Below are 14,078 nucleotides of genomic sequence, written 5' to 3' on the forward strand. Positions count from 1 at the left end.
TGTTTGGAGAGAAGTCATGTCTCCTCCTCCTCCTCTTCCCCATGGCCCTCTGTGCCTGGGAAAGGGCACAGGGCTCCCAGCTGTGCATCCCAGCCCTTCTGGAAATAGCTCCCTTGCAGCAGAGTGCCAGGCCGAGCCCCCCCGGTATGGCGCAGGTCCCCAGAGGAGGTGGGGGGACGAGCCAGGCAGGGAGGGAAGCTACTGCCTGTGTCTGCCGATGCACAGAGCTGGACACAGGGTGGGATCAGCCCAGGCGCTGCTGGGAAGGGAAGTCACCCCTCGGATGTTGTGGTCCAGAACGGCAACAACCAGTTTATTTTGGAAGGTGGGCGAGGGCAGCTCTGTCCCAGGCTGGGATCCGGCTGCCTGTGTGTCTGTGCAGCCCAGGCTGGTGTCACACTGTCCTTCCAGCCCGGGGACAGCAGGAGCTACCTTTCACAAGGCAAAAGGCCACATGATATGTGACATAGAGGATGGCTGAGAGGATGAGGCTCCCGCAGATGAGGACAGGGAGAAGGTCCCTCCAACTCTGCAGCTCCTCCTCCTCGGGGAGGAAGCCCTGTGGAGGGGAGCAGGAGCAGGCAAGCTTGTCAAAGGTGTGGGTGGGAGGACAGGCCGTGCAGCTGTTGGCTGAAGCACCCTGGCATGTGTAGCAGGAGGGGTGGCAGCTGGCACAGACACGGGCTGTGTTTGTGGCGGCAGTTCTCTGGGTACGGCCGTAGTAGCGCGGAGGGCAGTAGGACAGGCAGGAGCGCTGGTAGGCGTACAAAGAGCCGCCGCACTCTGCCGAGGGACCATGGCGTGAGCTGGGCTGTGGGGCCACCTGGGGCCGAGAGCGCCATCCCCTTGTGCCCAGAGACTCACCCTCACATGCTCCCTGTGTGTCCCGCCTGACACACTCATCCACGGCAAAGGCTGCGAAGCGCCTGGCTGTCATGTCCTCATCTGTGCCATGGAGGTGCAGGATGAAGCTGGTCAGCAGACCTGGGAGCAGGAGGGACAGGACTTGGTGCCAATGGCAGCTGTGTTCCCACCCTCCAGGCTTTGGGATCCACAAACTGGTGGATGTGGGGCTGGAAGTTCTGGGGCCACAGGGAGGAGAGCAAGCCATGCCCCCTTGCTGGCTGGAGAGACCCAGGAGGAGCAGGAAGAGGACAAGCCTGTAAGTTGCTAATCAAAGAGGAGGAAAGAGCCAGGCACTGCGTGACCTCGGTGAATGGGGTTCACTCCCCCAGGACACTCACCTCTGTTATAGGCATCACCCTTGTTCTCCAGCTGGAGCGTCCAGGTCCCATTGGGGTTCTCATCCCAGAAGTGTGTGGACATGAAGGTCCAGTCCTTGTAGCCCTGCTGGCTGGTGTCGTATGGGCTGGAGGGGAAGAGAGCTGGGAGTGACATATGGGCTGGAGGGGAGGGATGCAGCCCAAGGAGGCCCTACAGTCACCCTGTTCTTGGTATAAGGGGCCACAGAGGAGTTTTGGGCATGGTGAGCCCGTTCTCTGTGGGGGCAACAAGCAGCCGCTTCAGCATGGGGAAGAGTGTCCTGGCCCCAGGAGAGGCTGCAAGAGGGGGAGCCCCCTCTGCCCCCCAGGAGCTGGTAAGTCTCACTGCAACGTGCTCCCTGCCAGTTCACAGAGCGCCCTTACCGCACGGTCACCAGTGTGGAGGTGGTCCCCATTGGGCTGGTCAGAGCTATCACCAGGTCCCCCCTGCGGCTGTAGCTCAGAGAGAGCTGGACCTGGACATGCTCCAGTGAGCGGATGCGCTTGGTCCTCCCCAAGCAGGAGGAGATGTCTGTAGAGATGGTGAGCTTGGAGCCGATGTTCCTACCAAGTACAAGACAGGGGTAGGGGCTTCTTCTCCCTCTCCGTGGGCATCCTGCCCTACACCACCACCTCTAAGCACAGCCCTGTGGTTATGGCAGAAGCTGTGCAGCACAGACCACTTTCTGGGAAGTGTCGCTTGTTCCTGCAATGGGCACAGCGTGACTTTGCTATAAGAAAGTCCCTGTGTGAGGTCGGACCCAGGGGCTATCGTCCCTTACCAGGGGGGGTGATGAGCCTTGACTGAACACCTCCGCTGAGGCCGAGTTCCCGTCCATACCTTGGCCATCTCCACCAGCAGACCAGCGTCCAGGAGCCCGTAGCCATAGTGGTGGCTCACTGAAAAGCAGATGCCACCCAAGAGAGGACATGTGAGCCGCTCTACACTGAAAGAGCCCTGGGGGCTGCCACCCCAGACCTGCTGGCAGGAGTTTGAGGGGCAGCACATCCCCCCGTGGCCAGGGGAGGGGAGCAGGAGCAGGCAGCGGCCAAGCCCTGAACTCACCCTTGCGTCCGACCCCATTCACAGCCCAGTCCTCTGCCTGCAGGTGAGTGGGCTTGGAGGTCCTGACAGTGAGATGTTGCAGGTCACGCCAGGTGAGTGCTGGGCTGGAAGCAAGGAGGACTTGGGGACAGAGGTGCCTGTGTTGGGTTAGCTTTTGAGGGTGAGATCTGGCTCTTCGGACTTCTGATGTGGGTAAGTTAGCTGTCTGGGGCCAAGCTGGTCCCCCCACAACCTCCTTTGCTGCTGAAAGGGGAGCAACAGAGACCTCCAGAGGACAAGTCTCCTCCTGCCTCTGGCTGCTCTCCTGCAGTGTTCTGGGAGAAGAGCCTGCCCTGCCAGAGTCTGGGGAGACCTCAGCTCTGTACCCCCCAACCTCCCTGCTAGCAAAGTCCCCCTTCCTTGTCCCTGCAGGGCCCTGGTACATCACCAGGCTCTCCCTGGGGTCTGTCCCAATGTCACCTACTTGGCCTCCAGCGCAAGGGCAATCATTCCTGCGGCCAGCGGGGCAGAGGCAGAGGTGCCTGTGTGCTTGTTGGTGCAGCGGTGGTGCAGGTCGGTGGTCACCTGGGGGGGGGATGACGGGGGGGGGTCTCGGCACTGTTGCCCGCTGGTGGAGCAGAGGGCAGGACTGGCTGGAGTTGAATAACTTCAGCAAATGCTCCCTCGGGGTCCCTTCAGGCTTTTTGGGGTCTAATCAAGACATTTTAATAAAGCTCCCCTCTCCCTCCCCAGGTAAAGAGGCTTGGATGAGACCGCTCTGTGCTGGGAACCAGCATCTGCCTAAGGGTTGCTGCTCCAGCAGAGCCAGCATGGCACTCACGATCTGCGCCTCGCTCATGGTCCTGCTGCTGTAGGTGGTGGTAAGGATGGCAGAGCAGCCCTCGCTGTACCAGGGCCTCTGGCCACCTGCCAGCACGCTGCCTACCGACAGGGTGTAGATGCTGTTGGTGTACCCATCGCAGTTGCAGTTGTCGTAGTTGATCCCACCGTTGCCGGAGGCCCAAATGAAGATGGAGCCAAGGCCACCCCGTCCCTGGCAGGAGGGAGGTAGAGGGGGGTGAGCAGGGAGTCCTCGTGCCAGCGAGGTCCCCGAGGCCAGCACTGAGCTTACTTTGGTGACCCCTCTGTAAAAGGCCTCTGCAGCCAGCACGCCTGGCCTGTCCACGGTCTTCCCGTCATCCTCGGGGCCCCAGCTGGCACTGTAGATATGGATGTGCTGGGGGTGGAGGCTGAGGGACTGAGCCTCCACCATGTCTGTGATGGGACCATCCAGCATCCGCACACCTGCAGGGTCAGGCCGAGGAGTGGCAGTGTCCAAGAGGTGGCAGCACTCAGAAGGCCATGCTGGCTCTGGGTGGGTGGGAGCCTTGCACATGCCACATGAGTGTAAGGGCTGAGTGGCATCTCCCCAGCCCCCACTCCGTCCCCTGGCTGCCCTGAGCACCTTCCATGCGATGCTGCCTTAAGGAGATCAGGTCTGTGCAGCTGCTGCTGTGAGCTTGTTTCCAAAGCTCCTTGTTAAGCCCTTTGCAATTAAGCTCTGCAAGTTCTCCCAGCTTTTAACCCCATTTGCCACACTCACTTCTGCAGGGGAGCCTGAGCCTGCGTGGTGCTGGTGCTGCCTGCCACAGCCCCATCTCACAGTAGGTGTTAAACCCCCAGGGAGCACCGAGCCCTGTGCCATGGCTGGGTGTACAGTAACACCACAGCACCCTCTACTCCCCTGCAAGTCTCCAGCTCCCCCCAGAGCAGCAGTGCCTGGGGCCACATGTCCCCCCCAGGGTGCCAGAGCTGGTTTGTGACCCCTGTCCCACCAGCATGTCAGAGCAATGGCTCACCTCCAACTCTGGCGTTGTATGCAATGCCTGCTCCGCAGATTTGGTTGTTGGCTGCAGCTGCCACTTGTCCTGCACAGCGTGTCCCGTGCCTGAGGTGCAGAGTTAGCGTGTGAGCTGTTCGTCCTCTGAGGGGCAAAAGGGCCTGGGACAGGCTCAGTCCCTGGAGCGATAAAGCACCCAGCACAGGGAAGAGATTTGCTTGGACAATCAGCTGGCAAAACTCACCGGTTCTCATCCCTGGCGGTGTACCTGGGCTGGGGATCGGGGTCATTGCTGTTGAAGTCATAACTTGCCAGGGGGTCCTATTGCAAAAAGGGGCACAGACATGAGCAAATCGCCTTTCAGCGAGAGTTGTGACAGCTCGACACAGGCGCCTGGCACTTCGCCCGGTGTCTGGCAGCGCGAATCGCCCTGCTTGCCTGCAAGCTTGCTGCCTGCCCGGCCCAGAGAGGGTGGGGGGAGCCCTTCACACCCAGCGACTGCGTTGGATTAACCCAGAGTTGTTGGAAAGGGGGTTTCGCTAAAGGAGTGTAACTTTGCGGGTCACTGTCCTGCTTCATTGTACCCAGGCTCACGTCCAGCGAGAAAGCCCAGCGTGGCAAGTCACCTGAGGCTGAGCCTCACTGGCTGTGCGGTTAGGAGAAAGGAGCTACAAATCACTGAAACGATGTTGTTATAAACAACAACTAAGATGTACCTATCCTTTCCTCTCAGAGCACGTGGGGGTTTACCAGCTTTACTAGCTTTGCAGCTTGCTGTAATTATATCTATTTTGGGGGCTTGAGCATGTACAAGTTCTAACATTTCCTTGACATGAGAATTCACTGCGGGAGACATGAAGCCCTTTGATCCAGCCATGGAGGGCTGAGTTCCCACTACAAAGTCCCACGGGTGGGATGAAGGCACCAGCTCCCACCCTCCCCTGGAGACAACACGCCCCAAAGGAGCCGGTTCCTGCAGCCCAGGCAGCTCAGCCCCTCATAGTTACGTAGTTGGCAGACAGGTCTGGATGGTCCTTCTCAATCCCATCATCCAGGATGGTCAGCACGACCCCCAGCCCAGTGTACCCTTTGCTCCAAGCAGTGAGGATGTTTAGATCGGGATTGATGTCATTGTTCTGGAAAACAGATTAAATTTGATCAGCCCCTGCGCAGCAGGCTGCGGGTGACCTTCAAGGGCTCTTCTGCTGCCTCATCACTGCCAGCGTTAGTCCTGTTTACGTGTCAGGGAGGTGATTTGCTTGAGGATAAGAAGAGAGAGCAGCAAAATCTCACCATGTACCACTGTTTATGGAACCAGGGATCTGTTGGCACCACGCTGACACTTCTCTTTGTGCGCCTCTTTACAGTTTGCTGCTCAAACCAGAGGACCTGGGTGGGAAGCAGCGTTGTTGGTGTCAGGCAGAGCCTGCCCAGCACAGCATGGTCCCCGATGCCACCTCCTCCCTACCTGTGGCTCTTTTGTCAGGCGCATATTCCAGCCCCAGTGTGCGCTTAAAGCTTTCTGCCTGGTGCCGCGGTGTTTGAAATGATAATAAGGCTCTCCCTCCATCACCTGCAACACAAACAGCTGTTGTAAGAGATTGTTTCTAGACAAGCTGCCTTGCTTGTGCCAGCTCTACGTGGGCCGCAGAGATCAGAAAGACACATTTAATGCGAATTTTATGTGGCAGGACAAGCAGAGAGCACCATTTGGAGAGCAAGCAGGGAAGGCTTGTGTGTGCCCTTTGGGTTTCCTCGCTCACCTGTGCACACACAGAGGCCGTTAGCAACACTTATGCTTTCATTTGTTGCAGTTTTAGCGTGCTGGAGGTGGTTTAAAAGCACTAGAGGGAATGACTGAATGCCCTATTTTAAAATTAAACCAGCGTCCCACTCTGGGTGACATGGTGGGGATGAGAGGGAGCGAAGGGGGACACCGGCTGCGTGGGTGGGAGGTGCCGGGCTCGCCCCGGCCCCCGCCTGCCCCATGGGGCGGCCCACGGGCACCGACCAGGCCTCACCTGGCCCAGGCAGAGCAGTCCGTGACGGCGGGCCAGGCCCTCGGCCTCCCGCGGCCCCGCCGCCACCCGCACGGCCCAGCTGCTCAGGTAGACGCGGGGCTCGGCGGGGCCCGGTGGGACATCGGCGACCGCCACCACGGCCAGCAGCCCCGAGAACAGCCCCAGGAACGGCCCCGGCCGCGCCGCCATCGAGGCCGCAGGCCTTGAGCGGGCGTTGCCATGGCGACCGCGTCGCCCCGCCCCTCCCGGCATGGCCCCGCCCTCGCCCGCCCCCGCAGTGCCTCGGGATGCGGGACCGGGCCGGGGCTGTCCCGGGGCTGCCGCCGCCATGGGCACGGTGCCGCAGCGCCTGCAGCGCCTCCTCGATCGCCCCGGGCCGCTCGGTGACCTGCTGGGCCGCCTGGAGGCCCGCACCGGCGTCCAGCGGCTCTACCTGGCCACAGGTGCGACCGGCACCCCCGGTGTCCCGTCCCTGTCCCCCCCCCGGTGTCCCCCCCTTCCCCCTGATCCCCCTCCCCGGCCCCGCTCCTGGGCTGCGCTCCCCGCTCCCTTCCTGCCCCTCTCGTTTGGGGCCGTTTCCGAGGGTTCCCCCTCTTTCCTGGGGTGCCTCTCACCGTGCCTCTGGGCTCTGCAGGGGGGGCACAGGCAGGGCCCCCCCCGTTTGGGGGCTGCTGGGTGCTGTTGCGGAGCGGGGCCGTGCTGGGATGGGGGCCAGGGGGGTGGCTGCGCCGTCCATCCTCGCCTTCAGCAGGCATGAAATCCCACTCCCCGAAACCTGAGGGGTCTGCGTGTCAGGGGGCTTGGCCGGACCCTCAAGACGCCCAAGAAGCCTGGCCCTGACGGACGGGGGTCCCTGCTTCCTGCCGGGCGAGCCCCCAGATTGCGTCGGGCCAAACCAGGCCTTGGGGACGGGAGCACCTGTCCCCGTGTCCCGCTCGTCCCGTGGTACTCGCCCCTGTCGCGGGCGGCAGGGCAGAGGTCTGGCTGTTACCCGGATCCTGTTCACTCGTTAATGAGAAACCAGCCGGCATCTCCCCAGCGAGCGGCCTCCTGGCACGGCGCAGCCCCTCTCCTTGCTGTGGCTCTGACCCTCGGCCGCCTGCCGCTCTCTGCCAATTTACGGCTGGCCCGTCCGCGTTCTCCCATTCGGAGTTTCTGTATAAAACGTGATGCGTGGCGGTTGGGCAATGCCCTCCTGGGGCTGCAGTCGTGCTCGTGTGCGATGGGCTTTTGGGGGTCGGGAAGGGTGATACCCGTGCTCCCCCGTCCCTGTCCTGCGAAAGGAAAAGCTGCTGCTAAACTAAAAATACCTAATTTCTCCCTCCCCCAGCTCTGGAGCGATTCCCAATTTTGTGTTTGAACCCAGCAGTTCTGCATCTCTGGAGCCAGCAGCGACCCACAGGCTGCTGTGTGGAGCCCATCTTGCCTGGCCTCTGGGCAGCATGGCCAGGTCAGCCATGTGGTGGCTTCAGCTGGGTAAAAATCACCCTGGAGGAGGACGGGGTCCCCTTCCCAAGGCACAGGGACCGCTGGGCTGGCTGTAACGCTGGCTGCTTGCCCTTCTTGCCGGGACAGGCACCGTGGGACGGCACCAGCCGCCCCCCATAGCAGCTCTTTGTAAGCAAGGCCTTTCACTTGTTTTTTTGGCTGTTACATAAATTTCTCTGGGGGCTAAACTTAGCCCATGAAATCCCTTCTAAGGCTCTTGGGGGAATGACACCCAGCGCTGCCTGAACCTGCCTGTCAGTTTTCCCCCAAGGCAGGTTTGCAATTGCTCCAAAGCTGCGTTGCTCTGTCCCATCTCCTGGCAAAGACACGAAGCTCCGTTCATGCCCAGAGCCGTGGCCGCCCCACACTGGGGCCAGAGCAAGGTGCAGAAATGCTGCAGTGAGCAGACGGGGATAATCCGTCCTCCAAGCCCGAGCTAGGGCTTTCCTCTAATTCACCGGCACAGACAGGTTAAGTCCTGGCTTTCCCACAGCGAGGCGCTTATGTTGATGGAGGAGTTTGTACACAGGGTAGGGTGGATGCTGCAGGGCTGTGACAGTAAATGCCCTCGGCTCTGTGTGTCCCCGGCTGCTTTCCTGCCCTCTGCCCCTTCGGGGTCGGTGTTTTGGCTGTCTCGGGCAGGTTGCGGGGGGAGCTGCTGGGTGCCGGTGTCTCCAGGCCCTCTGAGCCCACCTGTGAGTGAGGGCTCTTCGCTGTGGCTATGGCTTCAGCAGCGAGGGCTCCGTGCTCTGGCTTCCCCCATCCGCCAGCTCTCCCAACACCGCTGATCCTGCCTCCTGCAAGCGGCTGACGGCTGGCTCCGAATGACCAAAGCCTTGGCTTACATTTAATTTTAACGATGTAATTTAATAACAGGGAAGCAGGATTGGATTGCTGGTTCTCAGGGGGCTGAATCCTTAATGAACAGCGGCTGCTCCGCACAGGCACGTGCGGGAGATGTGTACAGGGAGCAGAAAGGCAACGCAGGCTCTGTTGGCAAGGCTTGTCCTTGAACAGTTGTTATCTAAATGCCAAGTGGCTCTGAGCCCCATGCGCGGAGGAGAAGCTCGGTGCCTTGACTTTGGCCTGTAGGTGTGTGTTAAAGTTTCTGCTTCTGACATCTCTGCAGCCTTGGCCCAGGTACAGGCTGCCGATGGGCCAGAATTGCGGTGAGTTTGTTGTGGTAATGTCCCTTCCAGGCCAGGGAGGGGACAAACAGTGACAGGACCAGGCTGTGGCTCCCTCGGGCATGAGGGATTGCCTCTACCCCACAACAGACTCTGCCACACGCTGCAGCTCAGTGCGGCCATGCAATCGGTGCGTTGAGCACCGCGGTGGTCTGGTGTGCGGAGGGTGGTCCTGGAATTAATGGGGGGGGGCGTTATTCCCAAGTGGAGGGTGCCGGCATGTGCCTCTTCTCACTACTGGGATGAGAAACCTGCTCAGCAGACCGAGCCTGGGTCTTTCCTCGCCATCCCGTGCCAGCAGGTATGTGACCATCCTCTCTGTCCCCGCCGGCAGGTTCTGCGGCGTTCCTGGGGCTGTACCTCGTGTTCGGCTATGGCGCCTCGCTGCTCTGCAACCTCATTGGCTTCGCCTACCCCGCATACGTCTCGTAAGTACTGGCATCCCAGCCCAGCCTCCCTGCAGTGCCCGGAGAGCATTCCCAGCCCTTAGCTGAGGGTCTCCGTGGTAAATGAGGAGGCAGTTATGGTTGGGAAGCTCTTGAGACCTTCCTGAAAATGCCGGGACCTGGCACTGTCCCAGCTTGGCACAGCAGCACCTGGTAGGCACGTTTGCTCCAGGATTCGGAGGATTTGGGAAGGAGGTGCCCACCCTGCCAGCAGGACTGTGGCGGCAGCGCCCTTCCCCTCTCCTGCTGCAGTATCAAAGCCATCGAGAGCTCCAGCAAAGAGGACGACACCACATGGTTGACGTACTGGGTGGTGTACGGCGTCTTCAGCGTAGCCGAGTTCTTCTCTGACACCTTCCTCTACTGGTTCCCCTTCTACTATGCTGGGAAGGTAACGGCTTTGCTGGGGGCTGCTGGTGCCAGACTCCTCTCACCCATTAGCGGTGGTGGTGGCCGTGGTGGGGCCCGGCATGGAGCTCCCCGCAGTCAGCTGGGGTCCCAGTACCTCCAGCGAGCTCCAGCCTTGGGAAGCTGGAGGGCGGACTGGAGCATCTCGGCTGCGGCCCCGTCACTGCTCCCCTTCTGGGGGCTGCCTCGCTCAGCCCCTGCCCCGCCATCTTCCAGCTCTGGAGAGTCTCTCCTCCCCGCAGTGCCTGTTCCTGGTGTGGTGCATGGCCCCCGTGTCCTGGAACGGGTCGCAGGTGCTCTACCACAACGTCATCCGGCCCTGCTTCCTCAAGCACCACCGGACCGTGGACAATGTGCTGGGCACCCTCAGCACCAAAGCGCTGGATGCGGCTTCCAGCGTCACCCGAGAAGGTAATGCGAGTCCCCCGTCCTTGCTGTCCTGCTCTGTGTCTGGGGCTGCCGAGATGCAGTCACCTCTCATTTTAATTACTGGCAAGCAGCTATCTCTACATGACTGCAGACTGTGCTCTCGCAGCCACATCCCCTGTGCGGTGGTGGGAGCTGAGGCGGGTTTTGCTCTCCCCCCACCATTATTCTCTCTTTTCTTTCCGTGCCTGGCGGTCCAGTCCTGCAGACTCTGGTCAGCAGCAGAGCCCGGCTGGCAGCCGAGGTGGCACCGCAGCTCAGTTTGTCTGTATGTAAGAGCCACGGTTCCCACTAAAGGGAGGAGGGACCGTTCTGCGCCAATCGCCTCACCGCTACCACCATCCTACGGATGGATGCGGCCGCTTTGGCACTGGCTAAACTAAACTGCTCTTGCAGATGCTGGCGTGGTTCACGCCCAACTGTCCCTTCTCCCTTGGCGTGGGTAGAGCAGGCGCTTTCCCTCCTGCTTCTCTGTAGCCAGACCCCCAAACCATTTGTCCTCCTTCAGCCCCACTATGTCTGTGTGTTCCTCAGCACTGTTGCCAACTTGGGGGGCTCCCAATCAAAGACACCCCCCCACCCAAAAAAAAAAAAAAGGGGGCAGGCAGGGCAGGCAGCTGCCTGCCCAGCTCCGGGGAGACCCAGGGATGGGCCGTAACGCCATCACCATGTCTTCTGCAGCATCCAGAGCAGCCTTGAACCTGGCGGAGGAAGCGGAGAAGAGAAAGTGAGAGTGGTCTCCGGTATCCCCTCCCCCCAACACCCCCCTCCCCCCCGGTAACGGCACCAGGATTCTGGGTCTGGATCCAGACCCTACCGCTGCGCCCGCCCCCCCAATAAACCCCCGGGGGTTCCCCGTTTCTCCGCGACCCTCTGCCGTGTGCTCCGTACCGCGCGGCTCCTTTAAGACCGCGAGTGGGCGGTGCCTTTAAGGGAGTGGGCGGGGCCGGGGAAGGGGAGGAGGGCGGGGAAACGTGTGGGGTGGCGGGCGTGGCGGAAGTGAGGCGCAGGGGCGGGGCGGTTTCGCTACGGTGGCCGAGAGGAGGGCGGCGACGGGAGAGGAGGGCGGCGACGGGTGAGGAGGGCGGGAGTGTCGGTCTGTCCGGAGTAGCGGGGGGGGGCAGGCGGCTCCGTCTGTCCTGGGGTGGAAAAAAGGGGGGGGGGGGCCCTCTGTCTGTCCTGGGGCGGACAAGGAGGGGGGGGCCCTGTCTGTCAGTGCCAGGGGCGGGGGGGGGTTTGTCTGTCTGTCTGGGGTGGGGGCAAGGAGGGCTCTCTCCGTCTTGGGGCAGGGAGGGGGGTGTCTGTCTGTCTGACAGGGAGCGAGAGGGCTGCTGTCTGTCCTGGGGCAGCGAGGGCGTCTGTCTGTCGGCGGGGGCAGTGGCGGGGGGGCTGCCTGTCTGTCCGAAGGGGGGTCGGTCTGTCTGTCGGGGGGGGGGCCTGCCTGTCTGGGCGTCGGGGAGGGGGGAGGTCTGTGTGTCTGTCCGAAGGGGGGTCGGTCCGTCCGTCTCTCGGCCGGGGTGGGGGCAGCGCAGCCCCCTCATCCCGTCCTGCGCCAGCCCCGCGCATGAGGCCGCCCCGTGATGAGCTCCAAGGCCAAGCGGGTGCTGCCCACCCGCCCTGAGCCCCCCAGCGTAGAGCAGATCCTGGCCGATGTGCAGGGCACCCACCCGGCCGACCCCGTCTTCCTCCTCCCTGCAGAGCCCCACCGGGACCACGATCCCTCCCCAGGTGAGTCCCAGAGTGGGGGAAACACGGGGGGGGGGGGGGGCCAGGGGGCTCCGCCAGCCCCTGCTGAGCCCGCTGCTCTGCCCCCTGCCAGGCTCCCCCAGCCCTGGCAGGCAGGAGGCTGCTGCAGAGAAGAGGGAGCGGCTGTACCGGCAGAGCCGCTCCTACGTGGAGATGAACCAGCGGCTCCAGGAGTCCCAGGACCAGCTGCGGGACCAGTGCGAGGAGCTGCGGCGGGTGGGAGCGGCGCTGGAGCGCGGCATTACTGAAATGAGGCAGAAAGCTTTCTGAGGCCAGCAGCCTCCGGCCGGGTGGTGTCGGTGCTCGGGACTCCTCTCTGTGGGCACCTTGTCTCGTGGTCGTGGTTTTGCCTGCCCAAATTGGGGGTAGAACCAATTGCGTTTGATTTACGGGAGGATCTGACTTTGCCGCAACGTTGCCGGCGCCTCACCGGCGAGCAAGAGGGCTGGGGCTGTGCCACTTTGGCAGCCTGACTTTTCCCCAGGGAGCGGCCGGACCTGCTGCCTGTGCCGGGAAGGGGCTGTCTGGGCGTGGTGGCAGGTTCCTGGTGCAGGAGGAAAGGCTCAGCCCCCGTGTGTGGTCCCTGCTGTTCCTGAACTTGATGCCCTCGTCCCTGGTGGGTGGCATGTCGTCCGTGCCCTCGCACCGCGGCTTCACCTATGACTTTTCCATCTGGTACTGCCCCGAGGATGACCACATTGCCTCCCGCATCTCGGAGCACTTGAGGAGAAAGGGTTTTCGGGGTTACACAGAGCACCAGGACCAAGTGGCTGGGACATCTGTCGTCCCAACCACCACCGAGGTCATCGAGGCCAGCCGGGTGACCATCCTCCTCCTCTCTGCCAAGTCCCTGGGTGACCCGTGGTGCCAGCAAGTTTCCCAGTGGAACCTGTATCACATCATCCACTGCTGTGGGACCAAGCTCATCCCCGTGTACGTGGACGTGAAGAAAGCCGAGGTGCCTCCTTTCCTGCAGCACCTCATTGAGCTGGAATACCCAACAGAGTTCTTCTTTGACAGGCTCGTGGACAGCCTGAGAAAGTCCTGCTCAGTCGTGAGCAAAGCCAGACCTGCCCCATCCTCCAAAGCGACGAGCTGAGGGACCATGGGCGCTGGGGGCCGGTGTTGCATCCTGGCCGGGGGCCGGGGTGGGCTCCCTCGGTCCTGCAGCCGTGGCGGTGGGTGCAGAGTTGTGCTGTACTGCTAATAAAGGTGGTGGGAACGGGTCACCGCGATGCTGGGGATTGTCACAAATCTCATTAAAAACCCTTCTCGGAGAACTGGAGGTGTGACTTTCTGTCCACATGTTCCCCCTTTGCTTGCTGAGCAGGGGTCAGGTCAAAACAAAGCCCCTGGCAGCACCGGGGTTGCTGTGGATGGTTTTCCATGCCTGCCCTGCTTTCACATGGGGCAAGGGTCTCAGCAGGGTACTGCGTGGCTGGTACCAGGCTGTGGCCAGCACCGGACCACAGTGATGCTGGCTCCCACTGTCGGGACAGTCGAGGGGGGGGAGGTTGTGCAGCATGGGGGAGCGCAGGGTGGCCACGCAGACCTCTGCCAGATGATGGGAAATGACCTGCTCCAGGTGGGGCTTGCACTGGCCACAGGGAAGGGTTTGCCGGGGGGCTGGAGGAGTGTGACTGTCGGCGGTGCCAGGAAGCGCTGCCGGGGAGGGGGCTGAGCGTGTTCACACTGTGCAGGTGCAGCTGCGCTCGCAGCCGGTGCGAGGAGCTGGGGGACGTTTCCTCTTCTCGCCTCCAAGCGCTTTCACAGCTCAGTAATGTCCCCCGGCTCCCGTGGGCGCTGCCCCAGCTCGGTTCTCCTCCCTTGACCACCCACCCACCACAGTGGGCTGCTCCCCGCCAGCCCCTCGCTGTGGCGGGGGTCCGATGCTGCCCGTCTCCCTGCCTGCAGTTGGAGGGGACGGTGACGCTGAGCAGGATGCAGCGGCTCTTCGGGATGTTGGGGTGGGGGCCAGCGGCTGGGGCGGCCGCAGGGGCTCGGCACCCTCCCAGGTGAGGAGCTGGGGGTGGGGGGAAAAGGGCTTCACACCAGGACCAACTGGCTGTAAAGCTCTGCCCATCCCGAGCCACCTTCCCGGGCGTGGGGGACTCCGGGGGGGATGCTCACCCCGAGCAGAGAAGTGAGATGTCCCGTCCCCCCCTGGCCACGATGGGGTCCCTGGCCCCCAGGTGACTCCAGGGGTCCC

At 62.2% G+C, this 14,078-nt stretch overlaps 3 protein-coding genes across 6 annotated transcripts; 2 read left to right on the forward strand and 1 right to left on the reverse strand.

Moving 5' to 3' along the window:
- Positions 1–320: 320 nt before the first annotated feature.
- PCSK4 (proprotein convertase subtilisin/kexin type 4) lies at positions 321–6,357 on the reverse strand. The gene is made up of 15 exons (XM_054805962.1): positions 6,169–6,357; positions 5,616–5,720; positions 5,441–5,536; positions 5,155–5,283; positions 4,392–4,468; positions 4,167–4,255; positions 3,440–3,612; positions 3,149–3,361; positions 2,792–2,892; positions 2,329–2,432; positions 2,045–2,162; positions 1,647–1,826; positions 1,245–1,369; positions 865–984; positions 321–783 (listed from the first exon to the last, which is right to left on the reverse strand). The coding sequence occupies exons 1-15, from the start codon at positions 6,355–6,357 to the stop codon at positions 395–397; spliced, it is 2,208 nt and encodes a 735-aa protein (XP_054661937.1). The 3' UTR covers positions 321–394.
- A 90-nt stretch (positions 6,358–6,447) lies between these two features.
- REEP6 (receptor accessory protein 6) lies at positions 6,448–10,992 on the forward strand. 4 transcript variants are annotated; one of them, XM_054805818.1, is made up of 6 exons: positions 6,448–6,611; positions 9,178–9,271; positions 9,542–9,680; positions 9,914–10,108; positions 10,324–10,391; positions 10,805–10,992. In XM_054805818.1, exons 1-6 carry the CDS (start codon positions 6,497–6,499, stop codon positions 10,902–10,904), a joined length of 711 nt encoding a protein of 236 aa, XP_054661793.1. In that variant the 5' UTR covers positions 6,448–6,496; the 3' UTR covers positions 10,905–10,992. The 4 variants fall into 4 exon arrangements, with proteins under 4 accessions (XP_054661793.1, XP_054661794.1, XP_054661796.1 ...); XM_054805819.1 differs by having other exon boundaries at positions 9,940–10,108; XM_054805821.1 differs by lacking the exon at positions 10,324–10,391.
- Positions 10,993–11,117: 125 nt separating this feature from the next.
- On the forward strand, positions 11,118–13,149 carry C28H19orf25 (chromosome 28 C19orf25 homolog). The gene is made up of 3 exons (XM_054805822.1): positions 11,118–11,198; positions 11,680–11,851; positions 11,943–13,149. Exons 2-3 carry the CDS (start codon positions 11,704–11,706, stop codon positions 12,137–12,139), a joined length of 345 nt encoding a protein of 114 aa, XP_054661797.1. The 5' UTR covers positions 11,118–11,198; positions 11,680–11,703; the 3' UTR covers positions 12,140–13,149.
- Positions 13,150–14,078: the final 929 nt, after the last annotated feature.

This window comes from Grus americana, chromosome 28 (assembly GCF_028858705.1).
Source record: "Grus americana isolate bGruAme1 chromosome 28, bGruAme1.mat, whole genome shotgun sequence".
Lineage (NCBI taxonomy): Eukaryota > Metazoa > Chordata > Aves > Gruiformes > Gruidae > Grus > Grus americana.